The 19,072-nt window shown below is 55.7% G+C and overlaps 1 protein-coding gene across 4 annotated transcripts; it reads right to left on the bottom strand.

The window, feature by feature from the left end:
* On the bottom strand, positions 1 to 18,931 carry RPS6KL1 (ribosomal protein S6 kinase like 1). 4 transcript variants are annotated; one of them, XM_017880512.1, is made up of 13 exons: positions 18,811 to 18,931; positions 17,978 to 18,121; positions 16,924 to 17,208; positions 15,553 to 15,677; positions 14,218 to 14,310; positions 7,002 to 7,049; positions 6,456 to 6,588; positions 4,481 to 5,086; positions 4,044 to 4,133; positions 3,794 to 3,876; positions 2,377 to 2,472; positions 1,955 to 2,061; positions 1 to 1,563 (listed from the first exon to the last, which is right to left on the bottom strand). In XM_017880512.1, exons 3-13 carry the CDS (start codon positions 17,186 to 17,188, stop codon positions 1,491 to 1,493), a joined length of 1,719 nt encoding a protein of 572 aa, XP_017736001.1. In that variant the 5' UTR covers positions 17,189 to 17,208; positions 17,978 to 18,121; positions 18,811 to 18,931; the 3' UTR covers positions 1 to 1,490. The 4 variants fall into 4 exon arrangements, with proteins under 4 accessions (XP_017736001.1, XP_017736003.1, XP_017736005.1 ...); XM_017880514.1 differs by having other exon boundaries at positions 1 to 1,701; positions 14,179 to 14,310; XM_017880516.1 differs by lacking the exon at positions 14,218 to 14,310.
* Between the last annotated feature and the right edge of the window lie 141 nt (positions 18,932 to 19,072).

Genomic DNA, 19,072 nt, shown 5'->3' on the forward strand with positions numbered 1-19,072 from the left:
TTGGTGTTAGAAGCTTTAATTTATCTGGTAAACCTGCAAAATAGGCATTGCTTGCCCCATTCTATTGAAAGGAGGTTGACTGTAAGAGCTGGGACCCACAATATTATAAACTCAGGGCCCAACAAGGTACCAGACATGTAGCATTGGGTGGATGAAGCACAGAAGTTCCAGAAGTGACTTGTGTTTCATGAAGCAGTGGTTGGAAATGGTCCAGCCTGACTTAGGGAGAGTAGCAGAAGGAACACTAACTTGCAACTCTGGCTAGGTTGTGTCCTTAACCTCTTTGAGCTTCAGTTTTCTCATAAGCTACCATCTGTTGCAAGGGGTCACTGTGAGGATGAAACTGGTATTCCCCCAGGCACCATGAGCCTCTTCCAAGGCTGTTTCATCCTCTTCCCCACAGAGCCTGGTCCTCCTCCTGACCCCACCACTTCCCCTGCGGCCCAGGGCACAGGTGGCATGCTGCTCACCACCAGCCCTGCGTCCTACTTCCTGGCAGCCCCCAAGCTCACTCTTGACTTCACTCTGGAGGTTCTATGGGGGAGCCTTCCAACCTGCCCCAATGAGCCGCGGTCATTGCATGGAAGAAGCATGAACACCGTAGACCAGAGCAGGCTTTATTGGGGCTAGGTAAACCCCAGGGAGAGGCAGGTTGTGAACCGCGGAGAGTCACATACAGGCTGCGCTTTCGCTTGTCCTCTCTGTCTCAGTCTCCTGAAGAGCCCGAGGAAGTCAGGTCTCCCCACCATGAGTGACAGGAGTCTGGCCCGACAGAGTTGGGCCTTCAGAGCCAGACAGGTGGACCATGTAGGAAGCGCCACCTGGTGGTGACTGGGATGCTGGCGGGGAGGAGCTGGGGGCAAAAGTCTAGTGGAAGTTTCCCAGGTCCCACGCCCCGGTGACAGGGTGAGCCCTGAGAGGAGCCCCCAAACTGGGGGCGATTGTCTTTGGGACAACCACTCACTCCAGTTTTTCAGAGACCAGAAGCAAGACGTTTCTGGCTAAGAGCCATGGATAGTTGTTTCATGCGTTTTGTGGTTTCTTATCCCAAAAGGATGTGAAGTCACAGTAGGCAGTGACATGGTAAACAGCCAAAGCCTGAGAGGGGATCCTTATGGGCACATCTTGTCTCAGCTGCTTTGGCCTGGAGGCTGAATTGCTGTCCTCTTGCACCCCTGGGGCAGGCTGCCCCCTCCCCCCACACAGCTGGCCCCACCGGGGAGGAGGCTTCTTGATTCTGGTTTCAGACTTGCTCTAAGGGGCAGAGCCGTGCATTCCTTCCTCCCCCATTCCTCTTATTTTCTTCCCCTCCCTTTTGCTCTCCCAAGTCTGAAATCACAAGATAGGGGGCATGGTCAGGAATGGCGGGGTCTTCCTGTCCCGTACGTCATCCCTCCCCACACTACAGATGGCATCCTTGCTTCTGAGCCTCCCCAGCTGCAGTAACGGCTTCTGGTGGAAGAGGCCCACTCGTTGTGTGACTAAGAGGACTAGCCAGGACAGTCTGGTTTGGGTCCACTGAGCCAGTGGATCAGTGTCCTGAGATGAGTCTCCAGAGACGTCCTGAGTAGGGCACAACATGGCAGTGAGTGAGTCACAGCACCTCACAGTAGGGTGCAGCAGGTGGTCAAGAGCTCAGCGCCAGTGCCACAGAAGGCAGCCTTTAACGTGGTGAGTCCACATGCTCAACAGGTCTGTTGACTGATGGGTGGAAGGTTCAAGCTGCTTAGCAGAGCAAGCCTTGACTGCCCCCACCTCCAGCTTTTCCAGGAGCTGGCCCTTCCTGGGTGGTGGCCATAATTCTGAGGTCCCAGTGGGAGCCCAGTAGGACAGGCAGTGCCCTCCATTCCTCGCCCAAAGCCCGCTGATAGAGGACCAGCCCTGGGTGTCAGGCAAGGAGGAGAGGCGATCCAGACCAGGCCAGCTGCTTCCGTCACCCGCTCTACCTTCTTACCCCACCAGTTTGCTCCACTGGATGGTACTGAAAAAGGGATGGGACTTGAGTTTGCTGACACCACCTTCTCCCACGCCCAGGCGCCGGGTAGGCTCGAACTGCAGCAGCTGCAGAGAGAGGCCCAGTCAGCTGGCCTGCCCCACTCCAGCTGCGAAGGCATGAGGTGACCTCCAGGGACTCCAACCACTATAGCCCCTAGGGGGCCTGCTCCCTGGCAACCTGGCCCGTGGAACCCACATTTTACCCTGGGGACATTAGTGGTGGTTGGCCACCAACATGTAGAAATGTGTTGACCCTACTGTCCTCTGCATCCACATCAGACACTGAGCACGAAGCACACGTGGTGCAGACACAGTTCTGTGCCCCTCCCAGCACCTTCCTCAGGCTAGGCAGCTGCTTCCTCTGGCCGGGCTACACCTCACCTCAGTCAGCAGAGAGGCCGCTGGACGACTGAGCCACTCGGGCAGCTGGAGCTGGGTGTGGGCTTGGATTCCTGAAGGGTGGCTCTGGGACAGTGCCTGGGAGGACACAGGGAAGGGCCTCTGAGGAGGCGACCCCAGGACTGTCTACATTACAGTGGCAGCTAGGATTTTTTTTTTCCCCATGGCACATCCCATGAGGATGATGACAATAATTATAGTTGCTAGGGCCAGACACTGCCTGATGGCTAAGCAGTGCCTTTACGTTATCCACGAAAGGCAAGAAACAGGCCCAGAGAGGTAAAGGGACTTGTGCCGAGTTCAGGGTTTGAACCTAGGTCTTGGCTCCAAGCTTGCTAGAAGCAACTATCTTGGGTTGCAATCAGGGCAGGCACTCTTGAGAACAGTGATGGAACTTTTCTCCTTATTTAAAAAATCCACATGGGCTATTCATTTGGCAGCAGGTCACAGCATGCTACCATCGGGGCCAAGGCAGGGGCGTGGCAATAAAATAAAATAGGACCTCTCCACACCCCAGAAAGGCACAGCTTTGGGGAGCAGAGGGTCTGTCTGGAGGGAAGTATGGACTTCCAGGAACCCCTAGGAGGAAGGCCAGGAGCTCTGGGCTGGAGAGGTGAGAGAAGACAAGAAGGAGAGAGCCACTCTGGGGGAAATTGCAACCAGGACTCTCAGGGGCCCTGTGCCATGGGACGAAAGCAGGAGGGAGCCCGGATGGACTGGTCAGATCTGGACTTCAGTTCACACTGCATCCATTCTGGCTATTGCCTGCTCAAATGCACTTTGGCCTCTCCCTTGTTGCCTACAAAACTGGTCTCAGTTGTAGTGCTGAGCTCATGAGTGAGGAGGATAGAAGGCAGAGCCATCTACTGTTCCCAAGAGTGCCTGCCCTGATTGCAACCTGCAAACACAGGTTCCTGGAGTGTTTGCAGGGGGATCTTTTGAGCTCTTGGCTGACCCAGGCTGGACAGGGCAGCTGCTTGCCTGGGTGAAAGAGCCCCTCTCTCCCATCCTCCAGCTAAGGTCTGGGAGTGACAGCCCATGAGGGCATGGGTGGGAGAAGTGAACAGTGGGCTCAGGAGGATTGAACAGACTTCCAGGGAAGAAGGGCTGTGTCACATTTTGTGCTTCCTCCAAATCTGACACCACCTGGGCCCAGGCTCTCTCTGGCAGAAACCTTCCCTGACCACCCCACTCTACTCTCATTCACAGAAGTTGATAGTCTCCTTAGCTACAGCCAACTAATGTGTTGGGAGTGCTAAGTGTGTCCCCGGCTTTGGGGGCAGCTGTGCTGCCAGGACAGCCAGGCAGTCTCTGCCCAGACTGACTGACTGCACTAAGCCTGGCCCATCCTACACTCAGTGGCACCCACCAGAGCACTACACCCAGCCCAGCCACTCACCATTCCTGTCAGCAGTTCATACAGTAGAGACCCAAAGCTCCACCAGTCACAGGCTTCTGTCAGCTCAGAAATCCCACCCACCTCTGTGGGAACAAGAACACAGGTGTCCCAGCCTCACCCAAGAGGGCCTCTTCCATTCTCCTCAGCCTACCCAGACACCACCCACCCCTTCTGTCATTCTCAGACTCTGGGCGCAACCCACACAAAGGCACCCAGGTGCTAGGGCCCACCCCGGCCTCCCCGTTCTTGCCTGGGGCACTGTAGAGATTGTCCACGGCCTCCCCGCAGCACTGGGGCTCCACCTCTGACCACTGGCCAAAATATGTGAGCCGGATGTGACCTCCAGTGTGTAGGAGGAAAAAGGAGGGGACAAAAGAGGGGACAAAGATTGAGGACAGCTGACATGGGGAGGGGGTTCCAGGGCTTCCCCCAACAGTCATGCGGTGGGAGCCAATGGCCTTGCTGGGCAGAACCTCTGCAGGGGCACAGCACCCTGAGGCCCACAGAGCCCACAGGGTACTCCCAGGAGCCTCGGCCAACAGACTCCGGCCTAGGCCCACTGAAGGGCTGGCTGGGGCCAGGGAGGAGAAGACAACCTTGGAGGTCCCCTCGACTTTGGGGATCTCTCGTCCTCTGCCTGAGGAGGCCTTGGGGGCTGCCCCCCTGAGGGGTGGGGTGGGCACCTACCTGCCTGGTCCAGGAGCAGGTTCCCGGGGTGGAGGTCCCGGCACAGCACCCCCTGCTCATGCAATGCCTCCAGTGCCACCAGCGTCTCCGCCGCCCACTGCTTCACCTGCTCCTCTCTCACACTCCAGGTGGCCCTGCCACAGCCCCGGCCGGCCCCATCTGCTGACAGGCAGCTCTGATCCATGCCTTGGCCACAGCCCCCTAGCACCAGGCCGGCCCCCTCGGGAACCCAAGTGAGCCCCTGAGGGGGCCCAGCGTCTGAGTTCTGGCCAGCCCGCCTAGCTTGAAGGTGCAGGTGGCCACCTGGGGCCTTTGGAAGGTCCGAGGAGCCAGAGGTGCTGGTCCTGGCTGTGGGTTCACCTTCAGCCTCCCTCTGGGGTCTGGTGGATGGGGCCTCCCCGGCTAGGGGAAGGCTCGGAGAAGTCCTAGGAGGCTCCAGGGCGATTCTGTCCTGGCCAGGGGTGTGGCCTGAGGGGAGCCTCGCTGGGGTCAGGAGGTTGAGGTGGGGGTTGAGCTGAGCCTTCATCCTCTCCTGGGTAGAGCCAGAGCTGAGCCCAGAATGTCGGGGGTGCGCCTGGGAGAGCAGGTGGGACCAGAGAGTGCCTCCTGGGCCATGCAGAGGGAGCGGTGAGCGTGGGGACAGGGAGAAAAAGAGCATGGATGCCAGGGCCCGCTCCCACTCCTGCCTCCCCTGTCTTGGGCACAGACTTTCTGCCTCTGGGTGTCTGGGCCTAGTTCAGCCCCTCACCTCTGCTCCCTCCCACCCCTCAGCTTAGAATGCCCTCCGCCCTCCTCTTGACCCACCTAAAGCGGGCCCAGCCTCACGAACTGGCACACCACCGACAGACGTCCAGTACTGCCAGTGTCTGTGGTTTGGGTGGTGGGTTCACTAATGTGAACACTGTTGTTTTTTTTTTTTTTTTTTGAGACGGAGTCTCGCTCTGTTGCCCAGGCTGGAGTGCAGTGGCCGGATCTCAGCTCACTGCAAGCTCCGCCTCCCGGGTTTATACCATTCTCCTGCCTCAGCCTCCCGAGTAGCTGGGACTACAGGCGCCCGCCACCTCGCCCGGCTAGTTTTTTGTATTTTTTAGTAGAGACGGGGTTTCACCGTGTTAGCCAGGATGGTCCCGATCACTTGACCTCGTGATCCGCCCATCTCGGCCTCCCAAAGTGCTGGGATTACAGGCTTGAGCCACCGCGCCCGGCCGTGAACACTGTTTTTAGGGAGACTGATATAAAGAAATTTAAAGAAGGCCAGGCAGAGACTGATGATGACTATGTGTCATGACCCCAGATGTGCACCTTACTTTAAAAAGTCATCAATACAATCATAACTTCAGTCACCACCACCCTGTCTGGCCACTCCCAAGGGATCGGCACAGTCCAGAAAAATGAAAAGAGCCAACGCGGGAGGAAACAGCGACAGAGGAGACAGCTTCAATTCTCACGCCCACCCACGATGTGGGCATCCTCCCCAGGATGTCCCCTGCCCCCTTGGCACCGCACACAGGCCCACAACAGCCTGACTGGCCTCCAGAAAGGCCGGGTCCCCTGGTCTGTGCTGTACATCTGGTGCAAGTTCCGCCCCTCTCCAGGTCTCAGCATTTTTTTTTTTTTTTGAGGCAGAGTCTTGCTTTGTTGCCCAGGCTAGAGTGCAGTTGCATGATCTTGGCTCACTGCAACCTCCACCTCCTAGGTTCAAGCCATTCTCCTGCCTCCGTCTCCCAATAGCTGGGATTACAGGCACGCACAAGCACACCTGGCTAGTTTTTGTATTTTTGGTAAAGACAGGGTTTCACCATGTTGGCCAGGCTGGTTTGGAGCTCCTGACCTCAGTTGGTCCGCCTGCCTCGGCCTCCCAAAGTGCTGGGATTATAGGCATGAGCCACCACGCCCTGCCAGGGCTCAGCCTTTTAAGAGTTGACAACATATCCCAAAGGCCTGGGGAGCTGACGGGGTCCCCAGGCCTGCTCACCTTGCACATGCTCCAGGTGCAGGAAGATAGAGTCCTCGCTCACAAAGTACCTGAGCAGCTTCGTCATGTAGGGGACTCCATGTGGGATGATGGTCAGCCGCTCCCGGCTCACCATGTGGCACCTGGGTAGGCTCTGGGAGGGGCAGGGCAGGCAGATCAGCCAGGGACAGGCCAGAGACTGCTGCTGTTAGGGGACCTCCTAGCCCTGGCTTCAGGGGCACCCGAATGAGAGTGGAGCAAATGCCTCCCTCAGTTCCTGACCTGTCCTTACCCCCATTGCCCCTGTAGAATCCCGGTCCTCCACCCTCTAGCCAAAGAGGGGGCAGTGTGTGTGTGTGTGTGTGTGCGCGTGTGTGTATGTGTGTTTGTGTATTTGTGTGTATGTGCATGTGTGTCCATCTGGAAAGCCGGGCATGTTCGGGTAGAACAAGCAGCTTTTGGGGGAGGGAGTGCAGGCTTCTAATGCAGGTTCTGGGTAGGAGTTTCCAAGAGCCCTGAGAACGATCCAAGGGGAATGCAGAGTGGCAGGGGCAGGGTGGCACCTGCCTTCACCACGAAGGTCTCTCTGGTTGCCGGGTCCTGGACCAGCTGCACCTGCCAAAGTCCAAGAGGCACTGGGTAAGGCATGTGCTAGCTCCTGGGGCTCTGTGACCCCAGCCTGACCCTCTTCCAGGTTCCTCCACTGAGGCTGGCTCACTCCAGTGGCAGGGCAGGGAGGGCAGGCTTTGGTGGCACTCCTGAAGTAGACATCGATCCTATCCTGCTCATCCACCCCTGCTAGACCTGTGGTCTCAGATGCTGCCTCCTCCAGGAAGCCTTCCCAAAATTACAGGGGCTGGGGTCCCTAATCGGTCTCCAATGCTCTCTTAGTTCACCCTCAGGAGAGCCTCTTCACACTGTCTAATCTGTCTCCCCACTGGACTGTGGGCTCTGTATTCCTGGAGCCCTGCACAGTGCAGGGATGTAGTAGGTGCTGGACACACACACTGCGAGCAGCCCAAGCCTCGGCTCACTGTGTGTGTGGTGGGCATGCGAGAAGAACGCCCTGCCCTCTCCCTGCCCATGCTGAGCCAAGCCTCACACCGCCTAAGGGGAGGGCTGAGAAGCCCTGTTCCACCTGGACCCCCAGAGATCAACTGAGAAGCCCTGTTCCACCTGGACCCCCAGAGATCAACCCCTCACCCAAGGCCTTGGCCAGAGCCCCACCATCCTGCAGGGTCTGAGGTGTCACGACTGGAAGGGACCTCAGAGCCAGTCACTTCCTCTGATCTCTTTTTTTTTTTTTTGGAGACGGAGTCTCGCTCTGTCGCCTAGGCTGGAGTGCAGTGGCGCGATCTCGGCTCACTGTAAGCTCCGCCTCCTGGGTTCACGCCATTCTCCTGCCTCAGCCTCCCAAGCAGCTGGGACTACAGGCACCTGCCACCACGCCCAGCTAATTTTTTGTATTTTTTTAGTAGAGACGGGGTTTCACTGTATTAGCCATGATGGTCTTGATCTCCTGACTTTGTGATCCGCCGGCCTCGGACTCCCAAAGTGTTGGGATTACAGACATGAGCCACCGCACCCGGCCTCTGATCTCTTGCTTTACAACTGAGGAAGCCACAGCTCTGAGGTGACTCCAGGTCTCCCCAGCGCAGCCACGTTGTGTGGGCTTGGCATGCTGCGTTCAGGCCTCTTCCCCACTCCACTCCACCCCCTTCATTTACACAGACCCCCACGACGCAAGTTTATCTATGTGAAAACCTGCATATGTACTCCTGACTGCAAATAAAAATTATAAACAAATAAGTAAAGTCCTCTCGGGAGGCTTTCCTTGGAGAGCAGCCTCTCCTTCTTGTGTTGGTCTCCATTAGAGGCAGAGGCTGTCAATTGCAAGGTCAGGGCCGTGTTTGGAGTTGGGCCCTTTTCTCATCTGCGTGGTGGGCAGGGGCGGGCCCCAGCAGGAGGAGCAGGCACACAGGTACGTCGAGGGCGGGAATAGAGGATTCAGCCCAGGTGAGGGCGTGTGAAGGCAAGGCCTGCACCCTGGGGTTGTGACTCCTTGACTGCTGACCTGCCCTGCGGACATTCCCCAGGGAGGCTGTGGCCAGCCACGGTCGGGGGTGGGAACTGGGCCCTGAGGCCAGGCTACTAGGCAGTGAGGAAGGCCATAGCTTGGGATCAGGGTAGGGGAAGGGGCACTGGGCTTCGATCTTGGGCAAATTGAATTGATTTTCTCATCTACCAACCAGGAATTCCAAATGCCCACCTTCCCTACATCTCTGGATTGTTGAAGCCATACAGAAAGCCCTTGGTGAGGGCCGGGTGTGGTGGCTCAGGCCTGTAATCCCTGCAATTTGGGAGGCCAAGGCGGGTGGATCACCTGAGGTCAGGAGTTCAAAACCAGTCTGGCCAACATGGTGAAACCCCATCTCTACTAAAAATACAAAAATTAGCTGGGCGTGGTGGTGCCCACTTATAATCCCAGCTACCTGGGAAGCTGAAGTAGGAGAATCACTTGAACTTGGGAGGTGGAGTTGCAGTGAGGCTAGATCATGCCACTGCACTCTAGTCTGGGCAACGGAGAGAGACTCCACCTCAAAAACAAAACAAAACAAAACAAAAAACAAAAGACCAAGAAAGCCCTTGGTGAATGCAAAGGCTGTGAGAATGTCAGGGATCACATGTGCCAAGTCACATGGCCTCTCTGAACCTTGCTCCTTTTAAGTACAAAATGGGGTCATAGCAGCACTTCCTTCAGGGGGTCATGACGAGGATTCTGTTAAAGCAGGCGATTCAGGCACAGCAGCAGCCTGCGCCTGCCACAGAGCACACCTTTGACAACCTGTCGTGATCATTACCAGTGTCATCTGAGGGGAAGCCCACCCTGGCTATAAAGTGCTTATTCTGTGCCAAGCACTTTACATAGGTTAACTTTATCCCCACAATCCTGCCAAAATTCAGGCCTGAGCCTCAGAGAGGTTATGTGGCCTACTGTCCCACTGCTAAAAAGTGGTCAAGTCAGGACTTGAACCCAGGCAGGTTGATCCCAGAGCCCTGCAGACTTTACTGGAACTGAGGGCACAACCAAGTGACCTTGGCAAGGGCCTTCCCTCCCGAGCCTGTTTCTCCATCACCAGTGAAAGGAAGGCAGTGGCTACATGAGCGCCCAGGATCCTTTTAGCAGCAGGAGCAAGGTGTCCTCTCCGACCACCAGAGGTCTCTCCTCCAACAGCCAGAGACTGAGTCCAGCCTGGGCTTGGCTCCCTGACCAAACTTGTGCAATATTTGAAAAAGCAAGGAAGAAAACTCTGGAGTCATTTAGGAGAACAGAGTTTCCCACAAATCCTGACACCCCGGATAATTCCCCACCGTCCTTTGCCAAGTGGGATTCCCCGCCACCTTGTCCCGGGCAAGGGCCTCCAATTGACAGAGTCCAAAAAAACCAGCGAAGGAGGGAAGGCTGAGGAAGCCAGAAATAAACCTCCATCCATACATTGAAAGATTTCTGCTAAAAACATACTAAAACCAACCTCAGTATCCAGAAAGAATTAGACTAAAACATTAACCGTGATTATCTTGGAGTTAGGTAGGACTCAGGGGATTTTTTTTTCTTCTCCTTTTTCTTTCATTATATTTCAAAAGGGCAGCAAAGTAGGGGCATTTTCCCATTCATTCAACCAAACAAGAAACCCCTTTTACTCAGTGGTTTGGGGATGGAGGACTGTCTAGTCCCTTGACTTCTTTATTTATTTATTTTTATTTATTTATTTATTTTTGAGATGGAGTCTCACTCTGTTGCCCAGGCTGGAGTACAGTGGCGTGATCTCAGGTCACTATAACCTCCACCTCCCAGGTTCAAGCAATTCTCCTGCCTCAGCCCCCTAGTAGCTGGGATTACAGGCATGCACCAACATGCCCAGCTAAATTTTGTATTTTTAGTAGAGACGGGGTTTCGCCATGTTGGCCAGGCTGGTCTTGAACTCCTGACCTCAGGTGATCCACCTGCCTCAGCTTCCCAAAGTACTGGGATTACAGGCGTGAGCCACCACGCCCAGTCTACTTCTTTGTTTGTTTATTTATTTATTTTTGAGACGGAGTTTCACTGTCGTTGCCCAGGCTGGAGTGCAGTGGTATGATCTCAGCTCATTGCAATCTCCTCCTCCCAGGTTCAAGCGATTCTCCTGCCACAGCCTCCCGAGTAGCTGGGATTACAGGCATGCGCCAACACGCCCAACTAATTTTGTATTTTCAGTAAAGACGGGGTTTCACCATGTTGGTCAGGCTGGTCTCGAACTCCTGACCTCTGGTGATCCACCCACCTTAGCTCCCCAAAGTGTTGGGATTACAGGTGTGTGCCACAGAGCCCAGCCCCGTTGACTTCTTTGAACCTCAGTTTAATTCTCTGTAGGACAATTATTAAAAGACAGCACTGTCCAATTGAACTTCTTATCATGATGGCAGGATTATACGTCTGCACTGTCCAATATGGAAGCCAGTAGCCACATGAGGCCATTGAACACTTGAAATGTGACTGGTGCAACTGAGACACAGATGACTTCATTTTAATGAATATGAATGCAGAGAGGCTTATGTGGCTAGTGACTACCGTGTGGAACAGCACCATATAAGGCTTCGCTCCCCCATGGTGACTGTGAGGCCACAGCTCTGTAAATGAGAAGGTTCCGTACAACTGTTGGGTGAGCCTTCCATTTGGGAAGATGGAAGGCAGTTCTGAGTGCTTTCTCTCACCTTTTAAAAAAGAGCAATTGTTGTCAATAAAGAGACCCACTGAATTCTCTCTTCTTTAAATATGCACAAAGTATCAAAATCCCAGGAGGAATCTCCCATGGAACAAACAAGCCTAAAGATTTCAAACAAGTTCTTAAACTCAAAGGCCCACATGGGCCAGGCATGTGAGCAAATGGGCAGGGTGGAGGCACAGACGGGAGGGCTGGTGCCCCGTCTAAAGCAAGCATATCCTCCTTCATTCCCTGCTGCCACAGGGGAATGGGAGCCCAGCATTTCCAGATCTGATTTTTTCAAGAGAAGCAGGAAATCTGGACTTTTATAAGAATCTGCACATTTTTAAATGTTGGTAACAACTAAAACAAACAAAAAAACACCCTGTGTTTAAGTCAAATAAAAGAAGTGACTTGGATGACCTTCTTTTTCTTCCTCCACCCCATCTCAGAGCCTGGCTCCTGCACGAGGCTCAGCAAACACTGGTGATGTCTCCCTGAACCCCAGGCTCTGAGGCCAGGCCCTCGGGTATTCTGGCTGCTTACCAAGTCCAGACCCACCCACCTCATTGCTCCCTGCCATCATCTCTTCAGCCCCTATAGTTATCCCAACAGCCGGACACGTTAGGGATCACTCAAGCATTATCCCGAGCAAGCCCTTTGCTTCCTCCCTGGGCCTGAGGGCTGCTGCAGGCCGGCACTGCCCACCTCCACGGATCTGTCTGGGCAGAGCTGTGGAATGGAACAAGGGTGACAGTACATCCAAGTCTGGTTGCAGGGACCCAGGCCCAGGGGCAGTAACACTTTTCCTAATTTGGGGAAAGTGATGGCTTGGGCATGACACAGGGAAAGGAAGTAGGATCTCAGGAGGGACGTGAAGTCCTTAAGTTGAGTACCTGAGACAGGATAAAAAAGAAAAAACAGAAGGGCAGTCCTGAAATAGAATGGGGCGGGCCAGTGGCTCATGCCTGTAATCCCGAGCGCTTTGGGAGGCCTAAACGGAGGTGGAGGATCACCTGAGGCAAGGAGTTTGAGACCAGCCTGGGCAACACAGTGAGATTGCTCTACAAAAAACAGAATAAATTAGCAGGGCTTGAGACTGTGGTCCCAGCTACTCAGGAGGCTGAGGTGGGAGGATTGCTTGAGCCTGGTAGGTCGAGGCTGCAGTGAGCTGAGATCACGCCACTGCACTCCAGCCTGAGCTACAGAGTGAGACCCTCTGTCAAAAAAAAAAAAAAAAAAAAAAAAAGAATGGTTGGGCTTGGCCTTAATTTGTGCTTTCCATCTGCAGGGGCCTCGAAACACCAGATTCCTAAACCACTTTCCTGAGGCTAAACAAATTTGGGGAATTCTGTGTCATAGTGTACATCTGCATCTACAAACTCTAAGAACTCCTATCATTAAAAAAACAAAGCAACATAACTTTAACTCATTGTTTTCCTGTCATACTCATCTCAGAACCCCTCTTGCTATAACACGTATGGTTCAGCAGGATCTTACTGGGAGGCATGGTGTCAGTCACCTCCCAGCCGGTCCCTGGGAGCGGCTGTGCTCAGCCAAGGCTGGGTCGTGGCCACTGACACTCGAGCACTGGGGAGGGGACCGTGGCAGATGGAAGCTGGCAGGGCCTGCGCTGACAGTCTGGGGCCTGCCCCAGGGACCCAGGAGAAGCAGCCGGAGTAAGGCCTGGGAACAGGGGCTTGCGTGCCTCCCAGCTCACTCCTGTCACTTGTATTTAGAGCCATCAAACATGTAATCAGTGTCATAGCATGTGCCAGGTCTTTCCCCAAAATTGTTTTACCTCCCAGATCACCCCATAGACAGAGAATTCTCATCTCACTTTCTAGAGGATGAAACCACAGCTCAGAGAACAGGGGGCTTGCCTGTGGCCACCCGGGGTGGTGGCCAGCATGGGGCCTTCCCGCAGGCAGCATGTCATCCTCTTGCCTGTGGGAAGCACAGGACTGTCTCCTTTTCTCTGCGGGCCCCTAGATCCACCAAAATCACCCAGCGAGTATGTTAAATAACAGATTCTTGGGCATCTGTATTTTTAGGAAGCTCTCCATTTAGGCAGCTTGGTAAAGAACTTCTTGGGTGACTATTCCAGGGTTCAGGGAAGAGGGGAACCTCATACTGGCTGGACTCTCATTTGACCTCATTCTCTGTCCTTCTGATTTCCTCACTCTAACAACGAGTGTCCCGAGTAAGGGTTGAGACGTCGCCTCCTATCTTCTTGTCTGCCCTGAATAAGGCAAAGCATGCGAGATGGGATTGAGACAGGGTAAAGTTACAGTTAGGTCAGGAGAGTAAAAAAGGGTAGACTTGCCAAGGCCCTGGGCAAGGAAGGGCCAGTGCGGGCCCTCTCTGGACAGGTTTCTGGAGTTGAGCACGTCCCAGCCGCAGGAAGTCCCCAGCTGTGCTCAGGGGAGTGCCTTGGCTGCAGCCCTGGGGTTCAGGGTGAGTGTGGTGGGGGTGCTGTGGGAAGCGGGAAGTGGGCGTGAGCACGGCCTCAAGGGCTGGCAGAGCGCCCTGGGCACAGCTCCTCGCTCCTCCTGCAGTTTCTGTCCCAACTCTCCCAAGGAGCAGGTTTTCTGGGTCTGAGCTGCAGGGCTGTGGAAAGGGCCTGTCTGCCTCTTTTTATATTTTATTTTATTTTAATTTTATATTTTATTTTATTTGAGATGGGGTCTTGTTATGTTGCCCTGGCTGGCCTCTAACTCCTGGGCTCAAGCAGTCCTCTTGCCTTGGCCTCCCAAAGTGCTGGGATTCAAGGTGTGAGCCACTGTGCCTGGCCAATTGGCCTCTTCTCGTTCCCTGTATTTTCCTCTCCAGGACCCAGGACCAGAGTCATGTGTGTTGGGGATGGGGGAGAGGTGGGAACTGCTGGACACAACTGCACTCCCCTCTGACCCTGCCCACCTCCTCTGGAGGAGTGGGGGCCACTGCTACAACCTGCTTTCAGCACGTCACATCTCTCCCCACTACCACCCCAAATTGCATACCCTGTTTCCCTCCTGCAGGGCGAGTGTCCACTCACTCACCTTCTCGATGACCCCGACCACCCTGTAGCCCCTCAGCTGCTCCACAGCAGAGCTCAGCGTGCGGATGGGCCGGAGCCTCAGGCTGCTGAAACCCTGCAGAGGAGGGAGACAGGCCACACGCAGCCTCAGGGCCGAGCCCTCCTTGGCCATGGCCTTCTCACCAGGCATCAAGCAGGAGCTTCTGGATGCAAGGAGAGCAGTAGGGAGGGCAGGGGTACAGGCAGGCCCCACCCCACAGGGGCAGGCTGGGTGGGAAAGCTGGCCTCAACTAACAGGTACCCCTACTGGTCCAGGGTGGTCAAGCCGACTTCCCTGCTCAGCCCGCCCAAGGGCCATGAAGTTCTCTGGGCTTCAGAAGTCCCCTCTCAAAAGCCCCATCTAGGCCAGGCGCGGTGGCTCACAACTGTCATCCCAACACTTTGGGAGGCCGAGGCGCGCAGATCACTTGAGGTCAGGAGTTTGAGATCAGCCTGGCCAACATGGTGAAACCCCATCTCTACTAAAAATACAAAAGTTAGCCAGGCGTGGTGGCGCCTGCCTGTAATCCCAGCTACTTGGGAGGCTGAGGCAGGAGAATCGCTTGAACCCAGGAGGTGGAGGTTTGCAGTGAGCAAAGATCATGCCACCGTACTACAGCCTGGGTGACAAAGCGAGACTCCATCTCAAAAAATGCAGAAGCTCCCAAGGCGGGGGTAGGGAAATAACCTGGGAACTTGTGAGCCTCACAGAACATGCCTTGTAGACCAAGCACCTACTTTGGGGAAAGGCAGCCGTACGAGATGCAGTGAGCCAAGGAGGGTTGTGTGAGTGCAAGCGTCCATGGGGTAAGAAGCGCGCATGCATTTTCCACCCTCACTGAGCACTTACTGCTTTAGAGAAAGCCATGTGGGGAGAGTGTGTGTGCACATACACACAACACAGACGTGTGTGTGTGCCCACATGGGTGTCAGGGTCTGTTCCAAATTGCACGCCAGTTCACAAGAGACAGAATCAGGAGACTCTGAGTGTGGACACACATAAGCGTGTAAATTGAACTGTGTGCAAGGCTGGCAGATGTATATGTGCACGCATCGCAAGTGCTCTGTGAGGGAGGCAGACTGGACTGGAGATGACTCAGTGAGTTGTTTGAAAATTAATGAGCCATGAGGCATGGGAGAGAGAGGAAGCCAGGAGGAGATGATGATGGGCCTCCCTGGCACACTCCAGCCCAACTAACGATCTCCACTGCCAGCCTCTGCCCTGCAGCCCAGGGTGGGCCTGTGGGTGTCGGGGCCTCCGCAGTCTCCCCTCAGAGCCCTTCTCCTGCTCAGGCCTTTGGGCGGGGGGTCCCCTCACCGTGCTGGGGCTGGCTCCACTGCCCAGTGGCCGCTGCAGGTGGCAGTTGAAGATCTCCTCTGCCCGCCGCAGGTACTTGGTAATTTTCAGCTTCACAGCCTCACGTCGCTCCTTGTTGGGGTCAACTGTGGGGGACGAGGGTCACCAGGGTCCCCAGCCACAGCCTCGGAGAACTGGAGTTCCAGCTCCCATTGCCTGCCCTCTGCTCTCCCGAGGAGGGAGCTCCTGTTTCTAAGCCTGGTTTGGCAGATTCTGCCCCCAGATTGCTTCGTGAGCCCCTCCTCTGGGGTGGGAGACCAGCCAGGAAGGAGGAGGAAGGGAACTGGCAGGAGGAGGTTAGGAACCAGGGTCACTCCTCAGCAGACAACACTTCACCGTTAGCACCCACCGCCTTGCTGGCAGCTGTCACGCCCTGGAAAGGGACAGGGTGGGGATTTCCCCATCCATTTTTGTCAGAGGAGGGGACAGAAGATTCCAGAGAACATTGCTTCTTCCATCTCTGATGCCCAGTGTGAAGAAGGCTAGGGTGGGGACCAGGAAAAAGGAATTGACTGGACAGACTGGAAGCCCAGGCTGGCCACCAGGGCCCACAGGCGTCTTGAACTGGCCTCAGCACCAGCCTCTCCCCTGGCATGGAAGTTCCTCATGCTGCCATGGAGGGACCTCCCCTCTCACCTCTAGGCCTTGACTGTTCTCTCTCTGGAACTGTAGCCAGTCCTTCAGCTGGATAATGCACCTGCCATTCTCCAGTGCTCAGATTAGAGATCTAACATCTAGAAAATGCTCTAGGCCAGCCCAGTCTGACCTCAGTTTCCCTCCTTCCTCTCTTCACTTCCCCCCAATCCTCTTCCTACCTGAGACTATAATGGTCCAAATCAACTCATCAGTCTCCCCCCACTAGAATGCAAACTCCCAGAGGGCAGGAGCCTAGCCCAGTTCCAGGGACAGACAGGTGTGGAAGGCCAAGTACACAGCCTGCAAAGTCAAACCCCAGCTCTGCCACTTGATAGCTGTGGAACCTCGAGCGAGCTATTGAACTGCCCCATGCCTCAGCTTCCTCATCTGGAACACGAGAATTTAAAAAATGGTTCCGTGTACTTGGAACGACATACAACAACATATACGGTAATTTCTATTACTCTGACGCTCAGATGAATGAATCTACATGAAGCCCCTTAGAATGGTGCCTGGCACGTAGGAACAGCTTAATAAGTGCCAACTATCACTGTCCTTCACGGGGGCCCTGCAGGCCAGCATAGTGTCCTGCTCACCCAGTACAAATGGACAGAGGACAGGACAGATGGATGATAGGAGGAGCCCTGCACTGGCCCTTCCCCACTCACCCCAGCCCTGTCCAGCCCCAGTCCTCACCGTGTATGCCACGGAGCAGCACGTCCACGCCATTCTGATAGTGGTTGAAGGCCGCCTCATAGTCCTCACCAACGTCGCGCTCCAGGGCCAGCCGGATCTGCGTGGCCGCATCCACCAGATAGTCACGCTTTGGTATGTCAGGTGCCCCCAGAGCCACCCTGTTGCGAATCTGCTCTAGGTACACGCGAGCCTGGGACCGTGCTCGTGAGCAAGGCTCAGGCTCCAGGCTGGGGCTGGGCAGGCACTCGTAGGCCACCAGGCTCATGGCTGCCCTGCAGCTGGGACCTGGAATGGGCAAATGCATTAGGGAGGACCTAGCTGGGCGCAACACCCCTATCCGCACCCCAGTTTCCTCCACTGAATATCAGGGAGACTAATATTCACCTCCAAAGACTGAAGGGGTCAGAGCTAAAGTGGGTAAGGTCTTTTCATGGATCCAGGTCCTTCATAAGTGGTGGTAATGACAGAATCATAACCAGCTTGGGACTCTGTTTTCTTCCTTTTTTTTTGAGTCGGAGTCTCGCTCTGTCACCCAGGCTGGATTGCAGTGGTGTGATCTTGGCTCACTGCAACCTCCACTTCCCGGGTTCAAGCAATTCTCCTGCCTCAGCATCCCAAGTAGCTGGGATTACAGGCACTCGCCTACCACACCCGGTTATTTTTTGTATTTTTAGTAGAGAAAGGGTTTCACCATGTTGGCCAGGCTGATCTTGAACTCCTGACCTCAAGTGATCTGCCTGCCTCGGCCTCCCACCGTGCTGAGATTACAGGCGTGAGCCACTGCGTGCGCCTGGGGTTCTGTTTTCCTTTCCAATCAAATTCAGTTCAGCAAACATTTCTGGAGTATCTGGTACTGTGTTGAGCTCTGGAGAGAGCTGAGGATATCTGTGATCCACAGCCACCTTCACAGGGCCTCCATGGAGCAAGCCTGGTATCTAGTAGTCATTCAGCACATGGAGGTCACACACGCTGATCTCAAATGCTGTTCCTCATGCTGTTCCCTCCACCCTGCCTGTTCTCCCCTCCCTGCTCCTCCTGTGGGAATCTAATTTACCCTTTGGGGTTTAGCACTTCTCCGTGGACAGGATGGATTGCCCCTGCTGTGTTTGTTCCCTTGGTCCTGAGGTCGGTGTGGTCAGCGAGTGAGGACCCCTCCTGGAGCCAGCAGAGAGCTAAGCACAGAGCTGGGCTGTAAGACCTGTTGGCAGACGGAATGACTGAATGGCAGACTCGGTGCCACGTTGGATGGGGATAGAAGAGGGCAGGGTGACCCAACCCCAGGGAGGGTCTCTCTGTCCTCCCGGCTTTACTTTTGAGAAGGCCATGTGGCCTCCAAGGATCTGACAGCAGCTTCTCCCTGAGCAATGTGTGACCCAGGTGGCCAAAGGGATGAGAGCCGTGGCTGCGGGAAAGGAATGGGCTCAGAGAGAGGCCCACGGAGCTGCCCCGCCTTTGCTCTCCCAGGTCTCACTGGGAATGGGCACGGCCCGGAACTTACAACCTGAGGTCTTTTGGAGAGAGAGAGAGAAGGATGGGCGGTGGGGCGGGGAGGGAGACCCATAGCCTCAGCCGGCGGGGAGCTGAACCCGGGCCAGGATGCGGCCAGGAGGCGGAGGGAGGCCGCACCATCCCTGCTTGGCCAAGCCCAGGGGGAACTTGAGGCTATGAGGCCTTGCTCTCGGGGGTGCCTGGGTGGGACTGGCTTCAGGGTCCACCCCGCCGGCCCGGGTCCTGCTGGGCAGAGCCGCTGGCCCCGCCTGGACACAGAAAGCGGCGCGTGCAACCCGCGGGGCCTCAGCCGCAAGGTGCACGGTCCCAGGGTGGAGGGACGGCCGAGGGGGCCCCTCGCCTGGGAGGGTAGAGGAGGGGCCGGACAAAACACCGTACCTGCCCGAGCTGGGAGCCCGGTCCGCGGGCCAGGCCTCCCCCTGACGCCACTGGCCCTTCACGCCAGAGCGCGCCGCCGCCAAGGCTTTCCGGCATCCAGCGTGCGGGGCCAGCCGGTGCAGCGCGGCCATTGGCTGCGGATGAGCTCATCCTTGATCCTTAGAATAAACCACCAATCACCGCCCGGCTCGGCGCCTGCCGGCCTTAAAGCCACAGGGTCTGCACTGCGGAGCTGTCGGGGCGGGGAGGGGCGGGGAGGGGA

Source organism: Rhinopithecus bieti, unplaced genomic scaffold, assembly GCF_001698545.2.
Source record: "Rhinopithecus bieti isolate Rb0 unplaced genomic scaffold, ASM169854v2 scaffold_11380, whole genome shotgun sequence".
In the NCBI taxonomy this organism is placed as follows: Eukaryota; Metazoa; Chordata; class Mammalia; order Primates; family Cercopithecidae; genus Rhinopithecus; species Rhinopithecus bieti.